A 16,869-nucleotide genomic window follows, 5' to 3' on the forward strand; every position below is an offset into this window, starting at 1 on the left:
CCTCTCTCTTCCTCTCCTCTCTCTCTCTCTTCCTCTCCTCTCTCTCTCTCTTCCTCTCTTCCTCTCCTCTCTCTCTTCCTCTCCTCTCTCTCTTCTTCTCTTCCTCTCTCTCTACCTCTCTTCCTCTCCTCTCTCTCTTCCTCTCTTCCTCTCCTCTCTCTCTCTCTCTCCCTTTGCCCGTTTTATCTCTCTTTCAGTCCACATCCGCGTCACCTCACAGAATAAATAAGCAAGCTAGTAGAACCCTGGGTAGCTGGCTAAGCGAAGGTCACCGTCTGTTTCGGGGGCCGATAAAGGACTTATTTTGACAGCTGCGCAACTTTCGCCTCGCCCCCTCCCCAGCCCGAGAGAACGAGAGAACGTTAGGGAAAGAGAAAGGCCGCGGGTCAGACGCCATCACACTGATACGCCGTGTGCACGCCACCTCCCACACGCGGCCACCATTGCCCTTGGACACTCCATGTTTTCCACATTAATCTAGACCTTTCTTCTCGTTTGTCGTTCACCTCCACACTGTTTCTTTTCACAATGTTGATGGGTGTGTCATTCGTTGCCATTCGGTGTGATCTTTATTTCTGTCCATCATTGTCTGTTTTGATTTACTTTGTAATTTTTGCATTTGATCCTTTGTTTTCAGTTGATTTTATTGGTGGATTTGATCCATTCCCTCTCTACCATGTCAATGAGAAACCATCTCACCTCCTGTTAAAGCCCATGTACCTGTAAGTATGTGTGTGGCGTGTGGTACATATGAATACATAATGTATGTGTGTTTTAAGTGTGACTTTTGGAGTGCAGGTGTGTTCAGTATGTGTGTCCATACATACAGTACGACCATAATGTCAAATGGAGATGTTTTGAAGCAGTTGAAGTTTTCAGCCACATTTCTGTGTCCTGTGACTCTGGTGAATTCTCTCCTCTCTGACTGGCTAGTGTGAATTAAGACGTAACTTCTCCGTGCGAAACAAAATGTTAATTGGTATGAGCTGGTAATTACTAAAGTCTAATTGGCATTTTAGATTTAGCCTAACGAGCCAGTGATTAGTTAAACCGGGTCATCTCTGGGTCAAGGGTAGTTTCTGGATGTTGCGAAAACAGCTGGTCAATCCCAGTGTCAAATCCTCAATGACACCTCTGTGATTGTAGAGCTCATCACGTCCTGTAGCTCATGTAGGTAGGTCCAAAAACCAAGAATTTTGAGGTGGAGATTGTTTACTTCAAAGGGGTCGAGTAGTGTACACTAAGTAGAGTACAGAGTGTTGGTGCTCGTCTGTTGTGTTTGGAGAAGGTCTCTGAGGTATAGCATGAACTGAGGCCTGCTGTTTCCTGTCGGAGGGTTTTAGGGAATATGTACTGTACATGGTAGAGCACTACTGTGTGCGTGTGTGTGTGCGAGCGTGCGTGTGTGCGTTCGTGCGTGTGTGTGTGTGCGTGTGAGTGGGTGTGTGTGCGCGTGTGTGTGCGTGTGTGTGTATGTGTGTGTGTGTATTACTGAAGCAGCAGGGCCGGATACACACAGCCCTTCAACCTGTCTCATATTAGAACCATCCATTAAATTATGCAGCCAACTTAATGACAATGTGCACTGGCAGCCATTTAATATTTCTCAGTTGGATTGAAATTGAATATATTATTAGCCTGAAGGACATCTTACGTGATAGTTTAATCAGCCCCGTTTCCACAGGGAAAATGCAGCCCAGATCCCAATAAATCCTTTGCGTGCGTACCTGTGTGGTTATGTGCGCGTTATGCGTGCATGTGTGTGTTATGTGTGCATGTGTGTTATGCGTGCCTGTGTGTATGATATTTGTACAGTATTTGTGCTGCCACCCACTTGTCATTCACCCTCTGCCCTGTGACTCTCCATCTGTCTCTTCCAGGTCTACGTAAATGAGGCCATGTCATGGAAGGAGCTGACACAGCAGGTTCCCACAGAAACAAAATGGCCGCTCTGACACAACAGTCCCGGAGTGCACTGGGGCACACCAGACATTCCTCTGTTTCTTAAACGTGTCTCTTCTTCAGTAGTTTAAAGGTGTTATTTTTACAGGTGTGCTGATTGGAGAAGACTGCGCTTCACTGTTATGTTCAGGTGTCAGGTCAGGGCAGGTGGGGGGGGGGGGGGGGGTTAACCACGGTGTAACAAAGCCTTGTGTTGTGTCATTGGAATATATCAATCTTTTACTTAACACTGAATAACAAACATTATCGGACAGGGATCTGATATGTCCATGTATTTCTCTCCATTGGAGGGCTGGACCTGACATGTTCTGACCGGACCGGCCAGCCCAGAGCTGCTGCTCTGCGGCTCTACAGAAGCAGAACCCTGTGGTCCGGTCTGGTGTGTTCTGTCGGCTGGTCTCAGATGATTACTGGGAGACTGAATTACAGCGGAGCCTGTGGAATGAACCTATTGTGTGCTAGCTGGCTATTTATGTTAGGCCAGGATCTGTGCATGTAGATACACAAGCAAAGCAGGAAGAGGGAGGGAGGGTACAGGGAAACAAACCAACCTACTGGGACTGCTGTCAAAAATAGAACCTGTGGTGAGATGAAAAAACAATTTAGTGAAATGCAAACTACCTAGCAAGAACACAACACCGTTTGAGAGAGTGTTGATGTTCAACAAAAACACAGTGAAAGACATCCAAGTCTAACATTTTCTCTATCAAGTCTTCCTACGGTGACTTTTATTTATGCCCAAAGCAGTATTTCTCTCACGTACAGTTGTGGAGTCAGGGATAGAGGTGTGTCAGTATACTGTACCATGCAACAGAACGCCGGAGAGGTGGATCAAATGCATAGAGAACTTTTTAGTTAGTTTTATTTTCTACTGGGTGGTCTGGAGGATTGGGCTCATCTCGGGAGAAAAAGCTTGACTAACAAGTACCAGAACTAACTGAAGATGACCTGCTATCACTGTCTTTGACAATGTGTATATAGTTTGTTGGCTGTACACTGCATACAAGTGTGGCTGACTGTCATTTTAATTGATCTGAGATTGTCTTACCATCCATATTATGCACCAAAATATTGAGTGTAAATGAGTGTAAATTGTGTCTAAGTGTAAAATTAGCACATGTATAGCAAAACAAGTGAACTAGATAAACAAAACCAATCCACCATCAATGATTCAACTGAGTTCCTTATTAAGCATGTTCCATGGGCTTTTGTGATGAAATGTATACCATACACAGAAATTCCAAAGCATTTTGGTACATTGATCAGGTCAGGAAACAAATGTAATCTATTTCTTGTCTATAATGCTTTAGATTAATTTGTATTTTCCAGTTGGTCTTAGTAGCAGGTGGCATCCTGCATCCTGAAGCTCTCAATCCATAGCTGCCCAACCACAGATGGGGTCCCTTGTTGCCTTACTACTCCTGTGAGTCACTACTGCCCCCTGGTGCTGAATGTGATCATGTACAAGTTTAAAAAGTAGGAGTTTTTTCCCCTCAAATGGGAATGAAATCCCTCTAAGTCATGTCTCTAATCAGATCTAGAGGTTTGTATTGACATTGTAGAGAGAATGTTAGACATGAGACACTGTAGAGCTCCATCCAGCGCCCCTTCACGACTGACTGTTTTTTCTTCAAACCCACTAAGTCTTACTCCTGATTCCATTCAGAGAAACATCGCTTTCATGTGTGGTTTTCAGTTTCAGTTCATTTGTATTAATGCAGATTAGCCTTTTTAAAATCAAGCTTTTGCTTTTTAATTCATCAAAGGAGCATTTAACAGGGAACATGAAAACGGTCATGTTTGGCTAGCTGTCTTTGTCTGAGCACCTGCTGATTCTGTGTTATGGTTTTTCCCCTGTGGGTTTTCATGTGTTTCGTTGCCAATGCTTTTCATCTAGACTGAGAGGAGAAAACACTCTCTACTCTCTGATCTGACCTTCAGAGTGGTGCTGTACACCATAATGAAGCTACAATGATCATTGTTAATCACAATGTTACTGTACCATGTTCTGATGAGGAGTGTTGAAAAGGAATTCTACTAAATTTTACATTTGCAATGTTTCATATGTTGCAACAATAAATATGCCTATCAATAGTAGAGATACGCCTGAACTACTCAAATAGCTGTAGATCTAATACACCCCTCCCATGTAGGACAAAACAGCCGTAGTACTGACTCGACTGGAGTTGGTCTGTACCTACTAAATGGATACCAGTGAAAAATATTCCACCTCCTTATAGGTTATTCCGTTTCTATAGAAAAGTGGAAAAGAGCTTTTTGTCTTTGTCTGTCCTCTATTTAGTCCTCTTCAGTCCCACACCCATGTGACCCAATGGTGTAATCCCATCTGTCCAAAACTGTGCTTTGTGTTCAGTTGTAAATAGTTGTTTGTTAATAAATAAGAAAATGTGTACTTTTAATAAAATGAATTTGGTTTGTTTGTGGTAATTATACTGTATATTGTGTTCTGTGTAAGTGCAGCCTACCGCTTGAAATGAGTTGCGCCATTGAACACTGTTCAGCTCGCTTTTCCACCAGACATAACGAGACACTTAGGCCCAGTGCACATGTTTATTCTTCTATTAAGTCAAACACAGTTTTACAGCATTTTGCTATTTTGCAACAGCACGGTGACTTGAGTTAGGAGGGACCATCAGCTGGTAGAAAAGCAGAATCCAGAGAGGATTCTCTAAACGGCCTCACAGAAGAATGTTTGTGGTCACGGGATGGAGACTTCTCTCGTTGAAAGCAATCTGAAGGCTAAATAGACACAGAAAAAAAAGTGTTTACTCTTCAGGCAACCTTCCATACTCAGACTCATGTATCTTGAATTAAAACATTCACATACTCTGCACTTTCTACACTAATCAACATGAACCTGTTGACAAAGCACTCATTATTTCCTTAAACGTTTCCTCCTACAAAACATATAAAACATGCTTTAAACTGTGGCACTTATACAACTGACAACACGCGCGCACACACACACACTGGCGGTTCGTACTGTGGTGGAGGGACTTCCTCAGGACATGAAGGCACGGACGCTGCCCCTGATGACCGCCCGGCAGATGGGACAGTGACGCAGGCTGCTGGCGCAGTCACTACACACCACCAGATGTCCACAGGGGATGAAGACGATGGACACCAGCTTGTCCATGCACACCTTACAGGTGCGCTCCTCCTGCAGCTGACGCAGGAGCTCCTCGGGACTAGGCTCCCCCACTGCTGCAAACACACACACACAACACACACACACAAACACACACAACACACACAACACAAACACAATACACACAACACAAACACATACACACACAAACACACAACACACACACACAACACACACACACACAGTACAGACATGAAAGTTATTCAAACAGTACTCCACCTTGGGATATGTGGAAGGAGCGATGTCATGAAAGTGAGTGCGTTTCAAGATGGCGCTCTGACCTTTCTCTCTGATGGGCGTCTGGGTCCTCACCCCAGCAGAGCTGGGCCCCTGCCTGACGTCCGGCTCTGATGACATCACCAAACAAATACACAGTAAACATGTTGTCCCCCACCAACAACTTATCGGGTGAGTTCTAGACATTCAGTTCCTACAGACCAGACCTATCTTATGCAGAATGGGAACAAACAAGAAGCATCTATTGGGCTCTATGAAAGTATCTCCAGAGATCTAGCGACCAGGTGTGTTCCTAGGAATGAAAAAGATATTCCACTGGCCCCTATAATATATATTGATTAGTGGTGACTGGTTTCTGGGCCCCATCCAAGCAGGGGTCCTGTGAATCATTCCCTCTTTGCCCCCTTAACGATGCCCCTAACAGCAGCACACTATTTTTGGATGCAAGTGTAACAGGACCCCAAGGGCTATGAGTGGTATGGGGGGCCTACCTCGACTCTGGGGTCCCCTTTGCCTGTCCTCCTCTTCTGCCTGTAGGACGTCGGTCACCAGGTCAGACACGGAGGTGTAGTGCTGCCCAGCCAGCAGGTACTTGGTCTGGACCAGGCTCTCCACCAGGCCGGCCTCAAAGCCCATCCCTAGAACCGTCTGCACCACGGGGGACAGCATGGCCGACGAGGCTCCCAAACCGCCCACATCTGACAGAGAGACCAAGAGAGAGGACAGTGAAAATACTGGATAACTTCCCCACTATCAAGAGTGAAAACTATCACAGAGATGATCTCTATACAGTATGTGTGAGTAAAGGTGGTCACATTAGAGAGAAAATACTATCTCTTATGTGCAAACCACTGGAACAAACAAATTGGTTTTTCGATCAAACTTTTACCCACAGAGAACTCTTTTACCCACAGAGAACAGCTATGTGGAGGGATCCATCTGTCTCTCAGCACATTCTGCGAAACGGCTGAAACAGGTTGTGTTCGTGCTTCTATCACAATCCATGATTAAGTGCCCACTTATGAAACGCATCCTCCTGGTCTGCAGCCAATCAGGTGCAGCAGAGTATTGGTTTCCCTGACAATCCCTGCAGCCAATCAGGCGCAGCAGAGTATTGGTTTTCCATGACAATGACAATCTGTGTTTATGTTGTTTGTACAGTAGCTCACAGGTTAGCTTGGGAGGCAAACTATGCCGTGATTTCATTAACAGAGAATTAATATGATTTTTCTATAGAGAAAGAGAATCTGATGCTGAATGTTTCCTTTGTCGAATTCAGAATCAAAAACATTTAAAAACAAGTCGATTGTTTGTTATGATGTTATTCAAAGGCGTTAGTCTTACCGTTCCCTGGGCTGATCTCTCTGACTGTGGGCGTGTGAGACCCACCCTGGAAAGTGAAAAGCTCATAATCACACAATCATGGAAGATCAATAAAGGACCCACATTGACAATGTGAGCACGTCTACCAGTTGACTTGGTTGGTGGTAGAGTGGGAAGCCTACAAGCCCTTGGGGCAGAGGTAGGTCGCCAGCTCAACCCAAGGATAACGGGGAGGGATGAGAGGACTTACCCCGGTGTCGCCCACGTGGAAGTGGATATCCTGGATGTTACTGACGTACTCCTGCCCTCTCGTCCGGATCAGAAACTCACATCTGAGAAAGACAAGAGCCATATGAGAAGAACCGTACGATCGCACTCCTCTCTGATATCACCCATAATGGCGGGTTGTTGTAGATTACCGTGGGAACCACTTGGCGTGCTCCTGCCAGGGGTCATCCGCTGGCTCCCAGTTCCTCAGCCCTCCGTCACAGTAGAAGCACCTGACATTGTCACCATGACCTGAGGGGAGGTCAAATACTATCACAATACTGCAGTGCAGTGTCAGATTGTATTATCGCAGACTACAAGGACTAGATTTAGGACTAGATAGACTGAGGACTGCATAGACAGTGTGCCATGAACACACACACACAAACACGTTTATGTGAAAGAGAGATATGTAACTAAGTCGCTCTGTCAATTATCTTTTCTCTGTACTTTAATGACCAAAACAATTTAAACATAAGGCTCGTGCAGTGTTGCTGGCAGCCCTCGCTCTGTCCAGTTTTTTCGGTCCACAAACGCACGAGTCAGCTGGACTATTGTCCAATGAACTCACTCACAAAGGACGGTCTCTAGTAACCACTGCTCCTGCTCTGCTATTTCTGAATACTCAATGGATAATTTGAACGCGCGCGTGATTTGGAACAAGGAAACGGTTGGGTGCCAAAAGAAATTAAGAAGCAAAGCAACGATCAAACAAACATTAAGGAGGACTACATGGAATATCATACAGACTGCCATGTCTTTCTGTTCATTATATACCTGTATAGAAAAACCCTGCCCTCGCAAGAACATCGGGCTGGACCGAGGCGCCTGTGGGCCAGTTATGGTAGGTGGTCAGCCGAGAATCTTCAGTCTCCATCTCCGGGTAAACAGCTTGCCCCGCCGTTCCCTGGTCATCCACGGTCATTCTCTGAAGCTGACTCAATAACTGACCATCCACCGAGTCAGAGGACCCGCGACGGGGCGCGACATACAGCGGGATATTCCCCACTGGTCTCCCCAACACGAAACTACAGGTGGGAAAGTGCCTCTTGTGCTCAACGACTGCACTGTCCCCCAGAACCCAGTACCTTAGAATCCCACCACAACAGAAACATCGAACCTTGTCCGCGGATCCTAAGAAATAAAATCCGTCTTTAGCCAGGTCGCCAGGGGTAACAGGTGCGTCAACGGGCCAGTTTTGGAAAGTTCGAAGTCTGTCCTCCTCGGCGCGCATCTGGGGCTCCGCCAGAATATACACCATAGCACTCCTGTCATCCGTCATGCTGAGTCTTGCGATGTTTTATTTTTCCTTCGATCCTTTGCCAGTCATCCGTTTTCCGTTCCATAGTGGACTGGACAGGTGGAAGCACAGCGCTCCCGCTGAAACATATATTCGCCAACCGCTGTGGCGACGGCTTGCGCAGTAGCCTACATCAGGCAGCGTTCCAGAAAAGTCATTCACCAGATGCCAGAATCTAACAGTGTGGTCCATAAATAACATGCATTCTCCCGCGTCTCACGAGTGGATCAACACAGTGGCAGTTTGGAGAGGACTAGGCCTATATAATGTAATCAGCCACAATTGGTGTATAGTTTAAGACAAATAGCCTATGCATTCATATATTTCATTCAGAATGCTAGCAGACATAATCTACTAGTCCAATGCACTGATGGGCTTAGTAGTATTTATTTTTATATTACTTTATTTAACATGGCAGATTGAATTTGGCCTCCAAATGCTCTTAAAATAGGCCTTTGACGTGGTCTATCTTAACTGAAATGTACAGGTTTCACCATATTTTGTTGCTTTCAATGTTTCTCTGACCCCTTTTGTTAGCGTAAATTAACAAATAAAATGTTTTATTGTGCCATATAGTTTGATTCTAATGTGAAAATTAGATATAGTAGTCCTACTAACACAATTACTGTCTGAAAAATTCGCCATTAGCCTATAATAGGCTACTTTGATTGGGGGATTTTAATATTTTGTCATAAAATTCGGGGGGCAGGCAGGGGCGCCGCTAGAAACGTTGGGCCCTATGAAATAATATAATATTGGGACCCTCAAACCTAGACCTTATGATAATAATAATAATAATAACCCAGATAGCAAGTGGATCTGGGCTATATACAGGCCAGATCTGGCCCTTGTGGCTTAGTTCCGGCCCATATATGGCCCAGAATCATTACATTTAGGTATTTGTATAAGACCGACACTCATGATTTGATAGTTAATCTGTCAAGTACTTATTACATCCTTGAATTTGGTTGCGAACTTTTATGCAACTTAACACTGACTTTATGCTGCCACTGCTTGTGTTTTTGACGTAAAGCCTGGTTCCTTAGAGCCCGGATGGACCAGCCATTGGGGGAAGTGGACTGAGCTTTTTCTGTAACGTTAACGTTAGCTGGCTAGCTAGCTAACTGAGAAGGGATCTCTTTGGACTAAGAGGACAAGCAGAAGAAACGACTGTGGACAGACATTACAACTACATGATACAAAAAGGGCATTCTGTGGAAATTTAAGAACATTATCTGGAATACTTTCGGACATTGAATTCGAGCCGACCGGACAGTGACTTGAGCTGTGCAAGTTCAGTCGGGATTGGAATACGTAGCTAGCTACAGACAGTGGAAAAACACTTGGCTGGTACTGGTGGTAGCCAAGCTAGCATAGCCAGCTAACTGAGCAGTGCTAACGGAACACGGGGGGTTTAGATCCAGTGACCTGCCAAAGCTCCGTGAGAATCCAGGGACTTGCTTGATGAATTATGTCTACCACGAGCATTGACCCCCAGGTATACAGGACGACATATTTTCCCGGGGATTAGCTAGCCAGCTAATTTGACTATTTTATGCTAACGTTAGTTGGCTGGGAAACTATTACCGGTAATTTACTAGCCAGCCTGACTAGCCAGCTAATGTTAGCTTGCTAACTCTTGAAAGCTAGCTAGAACGTTCGCTGAGTATTACTTTGCTATTTCTGCGCTATTCGATGTGTAGCAATGCTAGCTAACTAATAGCGCTATCTACTTACACAATGTGTGAAAATGTTTAAATAGCTAGTTGGTTGATAGTTAGCCAGCTGAGCTAGATAGCTAGTTATGTCACTAGCTAACCTGATAGCTAGAGTAGCTTGCTAAGGTAGCCAGCAAACGCTTAGAAAGCTAGGCAGCCATTGTAACATGAAGTGCCAGCTAGCTGGCTACATTAAGTTATGCTATTATTGCAAGAGTGTTTGGTGATGGAAGCCTAGTTTGGACAGCCAACTGGTGCAGCTAATGCTAATGTTGAATCTTTTTATCTTTTACCATGGTTCCACTGGAACGCAGAGATCAAAGGGACAAGCATCTAAAGGTGAGTCATTCCATGTAGCTAGCTGCAGCTACTAGCTACCTTACTCCGACACATGCGCTCAATACCATTCAGGTTTTTCTCCAAGTAACGTTAGCCTTAGGTAACCAGCTAGGTATACACTTTAAGAGCTAACTAGCATGTTAATTTCTTGTCAATTGTCTTCGCATGTCTTGACAGTAAGGTGGCAGACTTCTTAGTAGCTAGCTACTCAAAGTACTTTGCGTGTGTTCCTGTCAATTGCTAATCCCTTAATTATTTGATGTACAAGTGAAAATGTGCAGAACCACACAGTGTCGTGGACATATCTTCCTTGAATCGAGGTTAGATGACTTAGTCGCTCACTGATTATTCATAGTCACCCACCCCTGACGCTGATTGGTGTTGATGATCATGATGATGGTGATGGTTTTGTGACTGACTAGACTCTAAATGTGTGTCAGACGGTTTGGGAGGCTTGTGGTTGCCAGAGTTTTCCAAGGAGGCATACACGGACACACGTGCCTTGACTCACTGACTGCAGGCAGTGGGCAGATCAGTCTAATTCATGTCCAGATCTGGGCTGTCTGCTTGGCAGCGAGGAGGTTAGGTGGCTGCCAGCCTCATGTCACCGTGATGATGCCTACAGATTATTTGCGGAGGGTGACACAAGGCTCACACTCATAAATACACTGTGTGCACCAGTATCATACCCTCACTTTCCTCCATATAATACTGAAAAGTAAGGACTTCTATCTCACCTGTGTGTGTCTTGAGTGTAATGTCTTATTCGCTTGTTATTGTTCTGTTAATTGGGCTCTGGTTTATCGCTTCAGTGCAAAATGGTTCACTACATCAGAAGGAGACTGTCCACGACAATGACTTTGAGCCGTACCTCACTGGCCAATCGACCCAGGTAATACTGGCAAGACCTTGTTATTGTTTATGTTAATGTCCATATGGATTAGTGATGCACCAATGTGGTAATTTAAGGGCTGATATGAGATGATATCTGATCATCATGGATGATACCGATATGATAACATTTGACTCCCTTTTCTCCATTTTATGAAATGTACAAACAATAATCCACATTCTACATTCAGTGATGTATATAACAATGATGTATTAGAGTCCATAATCATTTTATTTCTGTAGCATTTTTCAATTTGCTCAGGCATTCAAGCTACAAATTAGGCCTGCATCAAGTCTGCTGTGAAGACTATTTCACTGAAAGGCGTCAGCAAATATCTGCAAAAATAACCAATAACAAAAAGATACAAATAGTATTTTCCGTTAATGTGGGCCAAATAAGATATGGCCACCAATATATTGTGCTTTCTTAGTGGGTGTTTGTATCAGTGTACAGAGTATTATACAGGTATAATAGTATATGAAAACAATGCCAGTGTCTGACCAAGGAATACAGTAGTCACCCCTCTGTTTCAGTAGTTCATGAGATGAGCAATCAACTTTCACTGTCGCACTTTTCTCCTAGTAAACGTATTAACTGAAAGAAATATTTTAAAGCCAATAAAGATTGTCTGTAATCGCGTTTCCATTACACCTAGAATTGCGCAAAAACTAAATATCGCAATAAAAAATTGGTAATGGAAACACCTAAATTTCGAAAAACCTCTCAAATTTCGATAAAACGTTTTTACGCTCTCATGAGGTGGTTTTTCAGAAGTTTCGATATAGAATTATATCGCAAAAGCGTAATGGAAACACTTTTTTCGAATTTAGGCAGGAGAAGAAGAGGTAGGGGTCACTTGATTTGCTCGCTTCAAAAAATGACACGATATGTCTCCGGAGCAAGTGGAAGACCCTAAGCAACGATACTTAGCTGAGAAACGCACGCTGTTTAAGAGCGGAGCCGAGGGGAAAGCTAAAAGGAAAGCTAAAATAAAGTTCAAATATTACAACGTAATAAATACAATTGTTTACTTAATACATCCATGGTTTATTTCCTCCCTTTCAATGGAAACACCTGCAAGTCGCAATTGTACTTTGTCGAAACTGTAGAAATATCACTATTATTTTGCGAAAAAGTGTAATGGAAACGCAGCTTGTGCCTAAAATGGATATTGTTACAATGTTGTTTTCCTCTGTTCCAGAACAACAGCTACCAGTCCATGACCGATCCCTACCTGTCCAGCTACTACGCCCCCTCCATTGGATTTCCTTACCCCCTCAGCGAGGCCCCCTGGTCCACCGGTGGGGATCCCCCCATCCCGTACCTCACTCCTTATGGACCCTTGAGCAATGGAGACCACCACTTCATGCCTGACACCGTGTTCGGTCAGCCCGGGGGGCTCGGAAGCAACATCTACCCCCACAGGTTTAACTTTTTCCCGGAGAACCCGGCCTTCTCCGCCTGGGGCACCAGCGGCTCTCAGGGCCAGCAGACTCAGAGCTCCGCCTACGGGGGCAGCTACAGTTACCCTCCCAGCTCCCTGGGGGGCACCCTGGTGCCTGATGGCCAGACTGGCTTCCACAGTGACACCCTCAACAAGGCGCCCGGCATGAACAGCCTGGAGCAGGGCATGGTGGGGCTGAAGATCGGCGGCGACGTCACCGGCCAGGGGTCAGGGGTCAAGGCTGTGGGCTCCGTGATAGGCGGACCGGCGGTGACGGGGAACGGGGGCACGCCCATCGGCATGCCGCCGCCCAAGCCCACCTCTTGGGCCGCCATCGCTAGCAAGCCGGCCAAACCCCAGCAGCTGAAGGCCAAGGTGAAACCCGGCATGCTTATACCAGGGGGAGCCCTGCCCCCGCCCCCCATCAAACACAACATGGACATTGGTACCTGGGACAACAAGGGGCCTGTGACTAAGGTGGCCACGGCCCCTCTGCAGCAGCAGCAGCAGGCCCTGCTGTCCCACGCGCATGCCATGCAGCCCCAGGCTCCCATGCAGCCCCCCCCTCCCCAGTCCCTGGTGCAGCAGCAGATGCAGCCCATGGCCCTCCAGCACCAGCCCCCCCACCACCAGCACCACCCACCCCCTCCCCAACCCTACCAGAACCACAGCCAGCCCCCGCCCCCCCAGGCCCGCTGGGTCGCCCCGCGCAGCCGCAACCTGGGCTACGGCCAGCAGGGGGGGCCGGGGGCGGACGCCGGCGGAGTCATGGGCATGGTGGGCGGTGGGAACGGCGGCCCCCCGGGGCCAGCGGGGCTGGGGGGGGGGCCCGGGGCCGAGTCCCACCCCGTGCTGGAGAAGCTACGCGCCGCCCACAGCTACAACCCCAAGGACTTCGAGTGGAACCTGAAGAACGGCCGCGTGTTCATCATCAAGAGCTACTCGGAGGACGACATCCACCGCTCCATCAAGTACTCCATCTGGTGCAGCACGGAGCACGGCAACAAGCGTCTGGACGGGGCCTTCCGCGCCATGAACGGCAAGGGCCCCGTCTACCTGCTGTACAGCGTCAACGGCAGCGGCCACTTCTGCGGCGTGGCGGAGATGCGCTCGCCCGTGGACTACGGCACCAGCGCCGGCGTGTGGGCGCAGGACAAGTGGAAGGGCAAGTTCGACGTGGACTGGCTGTTCGTCAAGGACGTGCCCAACAGCCAGCTGCGCCACATCCGGCTGGAGAACAACGACAACAAGCCGGTGACCAACTCGCGCGACACTCAGGAGGTCCCTCTGGAGAAGGCCAAGCAGGTGCTGAAGATCATCGCCAGCTACAAACACACCACCTCCATCTTCGATGACTTCACTCACTATGAGAAGAGGCAGGAGGAGGAGGAGGTGGTGAGGAAGGTAATGGCCGACATGTCCTCGTCTTTTCATCCTCCGCAAAGATTAACAGAGAACCTTCAAGGAGTTTCCTGAATAATCGTTTTATCGTGGTTTATAGTTTTTCCATATTTGTAACAAATGGACACAATGGCTTCAAGTAAAGCCTTGTTTGTGTATGTGGTTGATATGCTGTTTAAGGCTTCTCTTTTAATTTGTTTCAACACAGTGTTCATGGGATCTGACCATGAATAATTTCCCTTGTTACTTCTTGTCCAACAGACCTATGAGCCCGCCCCAATACAGAGCCGGTCCCGTCTCGAGCAGGTGAATAGCTTGGGCTGTATAACATTTCAATTGTGCCCCACATTTTCAAAGCCACTAATGAAAAGGTCAGGCTACCTAGAAATGTAACGGTATGAAAATTTCACATCACGATTATAGCGATCAAAATTATCACGGTTATCAGTATTATCGCGTTACTTGTTAAAATGTGCTGGAAATGTTCAAAAACTACTGATACACACTGAAATCGTTTCATCAAGTTTTATATTGAAAAATAAAATTAGCAGCACTGCACTGTTTGTTTGTGTAAACATTAATATAATGCATCTGGGATACTAGTTTTGGTTAATGCTGACAGTATTTACAGTGAGTTTTTCAAAGCATGGTAATCAAACAGGGTTTTAGTGATCATTTTATCGCGATAAATTTAATAACATTTTATCGTGGTTTATCACTAAACCGGTTATCATTACATCCCTAAGGCTACCGTACATCCCCAAGAGCATTTTATACACTAACGATGAGGCTGGTGAGATGAAATCAGGTCATCAGTAACTTCATAACGAGTTTTGTTTGTTCTTCCTTCCCAAGGATCGGCAGAATCGAAGTAAACAGTAGAAGAGTGCTCCTTACAGCCTGGTCGACGCTTGTGCTGCGATAGACATACTGAAATTCAGACTGATCAAAAGAAGAAAGAGGACATAAAGAAATTGGAAACTAATTTTTTTCTCCTATTTAATTTTGATGACTTTGGCCCCAACGTGAAACTTTGAACCACCTTGCTCCTGGTTCCCATTCGTCAAACTCTGCGCGCAGGGATGAAGCCAGTTACACCTGTCAAATTGCTTCAATAGTTGTTTTTCTCCTGTATTTTTTAGCCTGTTGGGTCTTTATTTGCTACCCCACAGAAACACATCTAATATGATTAACAAATATCTGCACGCCTTTTTTTAAATCCCTTGACAACATGCTGCTGATATTCAGTGACTGTTCAACTTGTGATGGTGTGAGTGAGTGTTGGAGAAATGTTAAGTGCTTGTGTCAGTTATTATGAATTCAGAAGAGAGAACAACACATTACTGGACCTTGACAAACCTTGACAAATGTCAACGCTAACTGTATGTGGCCAGTTTTGTTTTGCATAATCAAGTGAAACTTCTATGATACCCTTGTTGTCCATGTGAGGGTGATCTTATAACGTGCTAGAGGGTTGCCCACGCTGAACGATTCTGTCCCTGCTCAAAATGGATAACGTGACAGGTTGTGACATTAGAAGAAAATAACATTGAAGAATATTTTGAATTATGTATCACTTGGGCTTATTACAGCAAGATTATGGTGCAGAAACAACATGACATTTTTATTTGTTTTCAGAGTGGGGCCTTAACATTTCTTCCAAGCGATAGTGTCAATGAAACCTTATATTTGCTGTACTGTACCTCAAGTGTGTCAGCGCAAAGATTCAGGGAAAATATGTTGTCTTGAGAACATGCGCTCATAGGAGGTCCCTCTCTCGTCGACGGGGTGGGAACGCAAACCATACTGTTTGAGTTCAGGGTCAAGCCAGACAATAAGATTTCCTTATGTTGTCTGTTTTCCATGTTGATTTTAATCATACAGTAGATATTACCTTCCTCTGTTCCCTGCCAATTCCACCAGGGGTCTCGGTTTAAATCATTGGGGGTCAACGTAGCATATACTGCGCTTTAAAATCAAGCAAGGCCTGCTGTCACACTACTTTTGACCCTTGTCTTTTCTTAACAGAATTAAAATGTTGACATTTTTGTCGCTATAACCCTTCCACTTCATCCTCAGAAACGTTAAGCTTTAATGTACTGGCAATGCTAACTGAGAACGCCTCAAATGTTTAACCTTAACATTAATGTTACTGATTTATTGTCAAGTGTATGAAAACCCAGAGAATAGTCTATGGTATCTGTGTGTGACTTAATTTTGGACCTGCTTGCTGTACTGTGTGTATGTCTGTATGCGAGTGTGTAAGACAAAGAGAGGGAGTGTGATTATTGAGGGAATCAGATTTATATAATGCTATTGGAAATGATTCATGAGAATATATGAACATTTAAGAAAAAAGTTTAAGTCACCCCTGAATTAAATATACATTGTATCAAAGGTCACTATCACATTCTTAGATTTGATCATGGTCATTATTAAAGGTATACTATATGTTGTTTGTGTGTTTGTTATTGTTTTGGAACATTGTGACTGGCAGGTGCCATGCTTGCCTCTGCAATATCCAGACCTGCACATGAAATCTACTGGATTATACTCTATTTGTATCATTAGCTAAAACGTGTTGTGAGGTCCATGGCTGAATTAGAATGTCATAATGGGGTGTAAGGATTATCCCCTATGTCAACAGATTCCATAACAGTTTATAGGTAGGCCTACAACTACAGCACAACTTTTAAACAGCAAGGACAGGCTTTGTTTGCGATTGGGCAGAACCCATTTTCTAATGTGACAAAGCTGAAGACAGCATGCAAAACCTCAATTAAATATATATATATTTCCATTTTATTATTCTACAAC

At 45.2% G+C, this 16,869-nt stretch overlaps 2 protein-coding genes across 3 annotated transcripts; one reads left to right on the plus strand and one right to left on the minus strand.

Moving 5' to 3' along the window:
• Nucleotides 1-4,623: 4,623 nt before the first annotated feature.
• birc7 (baculoviral IAP repeat containing 7) lies at nt 4,624-8,240 on the minus strand (the record flags this gene model as incomplete). Of its 2 annotated transcripts, none has more annotated exons than XM_084446003.1 (8): nt 4,624-4,722; nt 4,967-5,184; nt 5,413-5,478; nt 5,860-6,066; nt 6,713-6,758; nt 6,942-7,023; nt 7,111-7,210; nt 7,736-8,240. In XM_084446003.1, the coding sequence occupies 7 exons, from the start codon at nt 8,238-8,240 to the stop codon at nt 4,985-4,987; spliced, it is 1,206 nt and encodes a 401-aa protein (XP_084302129.1). In that variant the 3' UTR covers nt 4,624-4,722; nt 4,967-4,984. The 2 variants fall into 2 exon arrangements, with proteins under 2 accessions (XP_084302129.1, XP_084302128.1); XM_084446002.1 differs by having other exon boundaries at nt 4,967-5,187.
• A 1,159-nt stretch (nt 8,241-9,399) lies between these two features.
• On the plus strand, nt 9,400-16,470 carry LOC311314815 (YTH domain-containing family protein 1-like). The gene is made up of 6 exons (XM_084445312.1): nt 9,400-9,756; nt 10,291-10,315; nt 11,128-11,207; nt 12,409-14,055; nt 14,314-14,358; nt 14,908-16,470. Exons 1-6 carry the CDS (start codon nt 9,730-9,732, stop codon nt 14,932-14,934), a joined length of 1,851 nt encoding a protein of 616 aa, XP_084301438.1. The 5' UTR covers nt 9,400-9,729; the 3' UTR covers nt 14,935-16,470.
• The last annotated feature ends 399 nt before the right edge of the window (nt 16,471-16,869 follow it).

This window comes from Borostomias antarcticus, assembly GCF_949987555.1.
Source record: "Borostomias antarcticus genome assembly, chromosome: 11".
In the NCBI taxonomy this organism is placed as follows: domain Eukaryota; kingdom Metazoa; phylum Chordata; class Actinopteri; order Stomiiformes; family Stomiidae; genus Borostomias; species Borostomias antarcticus.

Coding starts and splice junctions, on each gene's coding strand:
- LOC311314815 (XM_084445312.1), top strand. CDS start 9,730: ATGTCTACCACGAGCATTGACCCCCAG. Junction 14,056..14,313: donor AGGAGGAGGTGGTGAGGAAG/GTAATGGCCGAC, acceptor CTTGTCCAACAG/ACCTATGAGCCCGCCCCAAT. Junction 14,359..14,907: donor GCCGGTCCCGTCTCGAGCAG/GTGAATAGCTTG, acceptor TTCCTTCCCAAG/GATCGGCAGAATCGAAGTAA.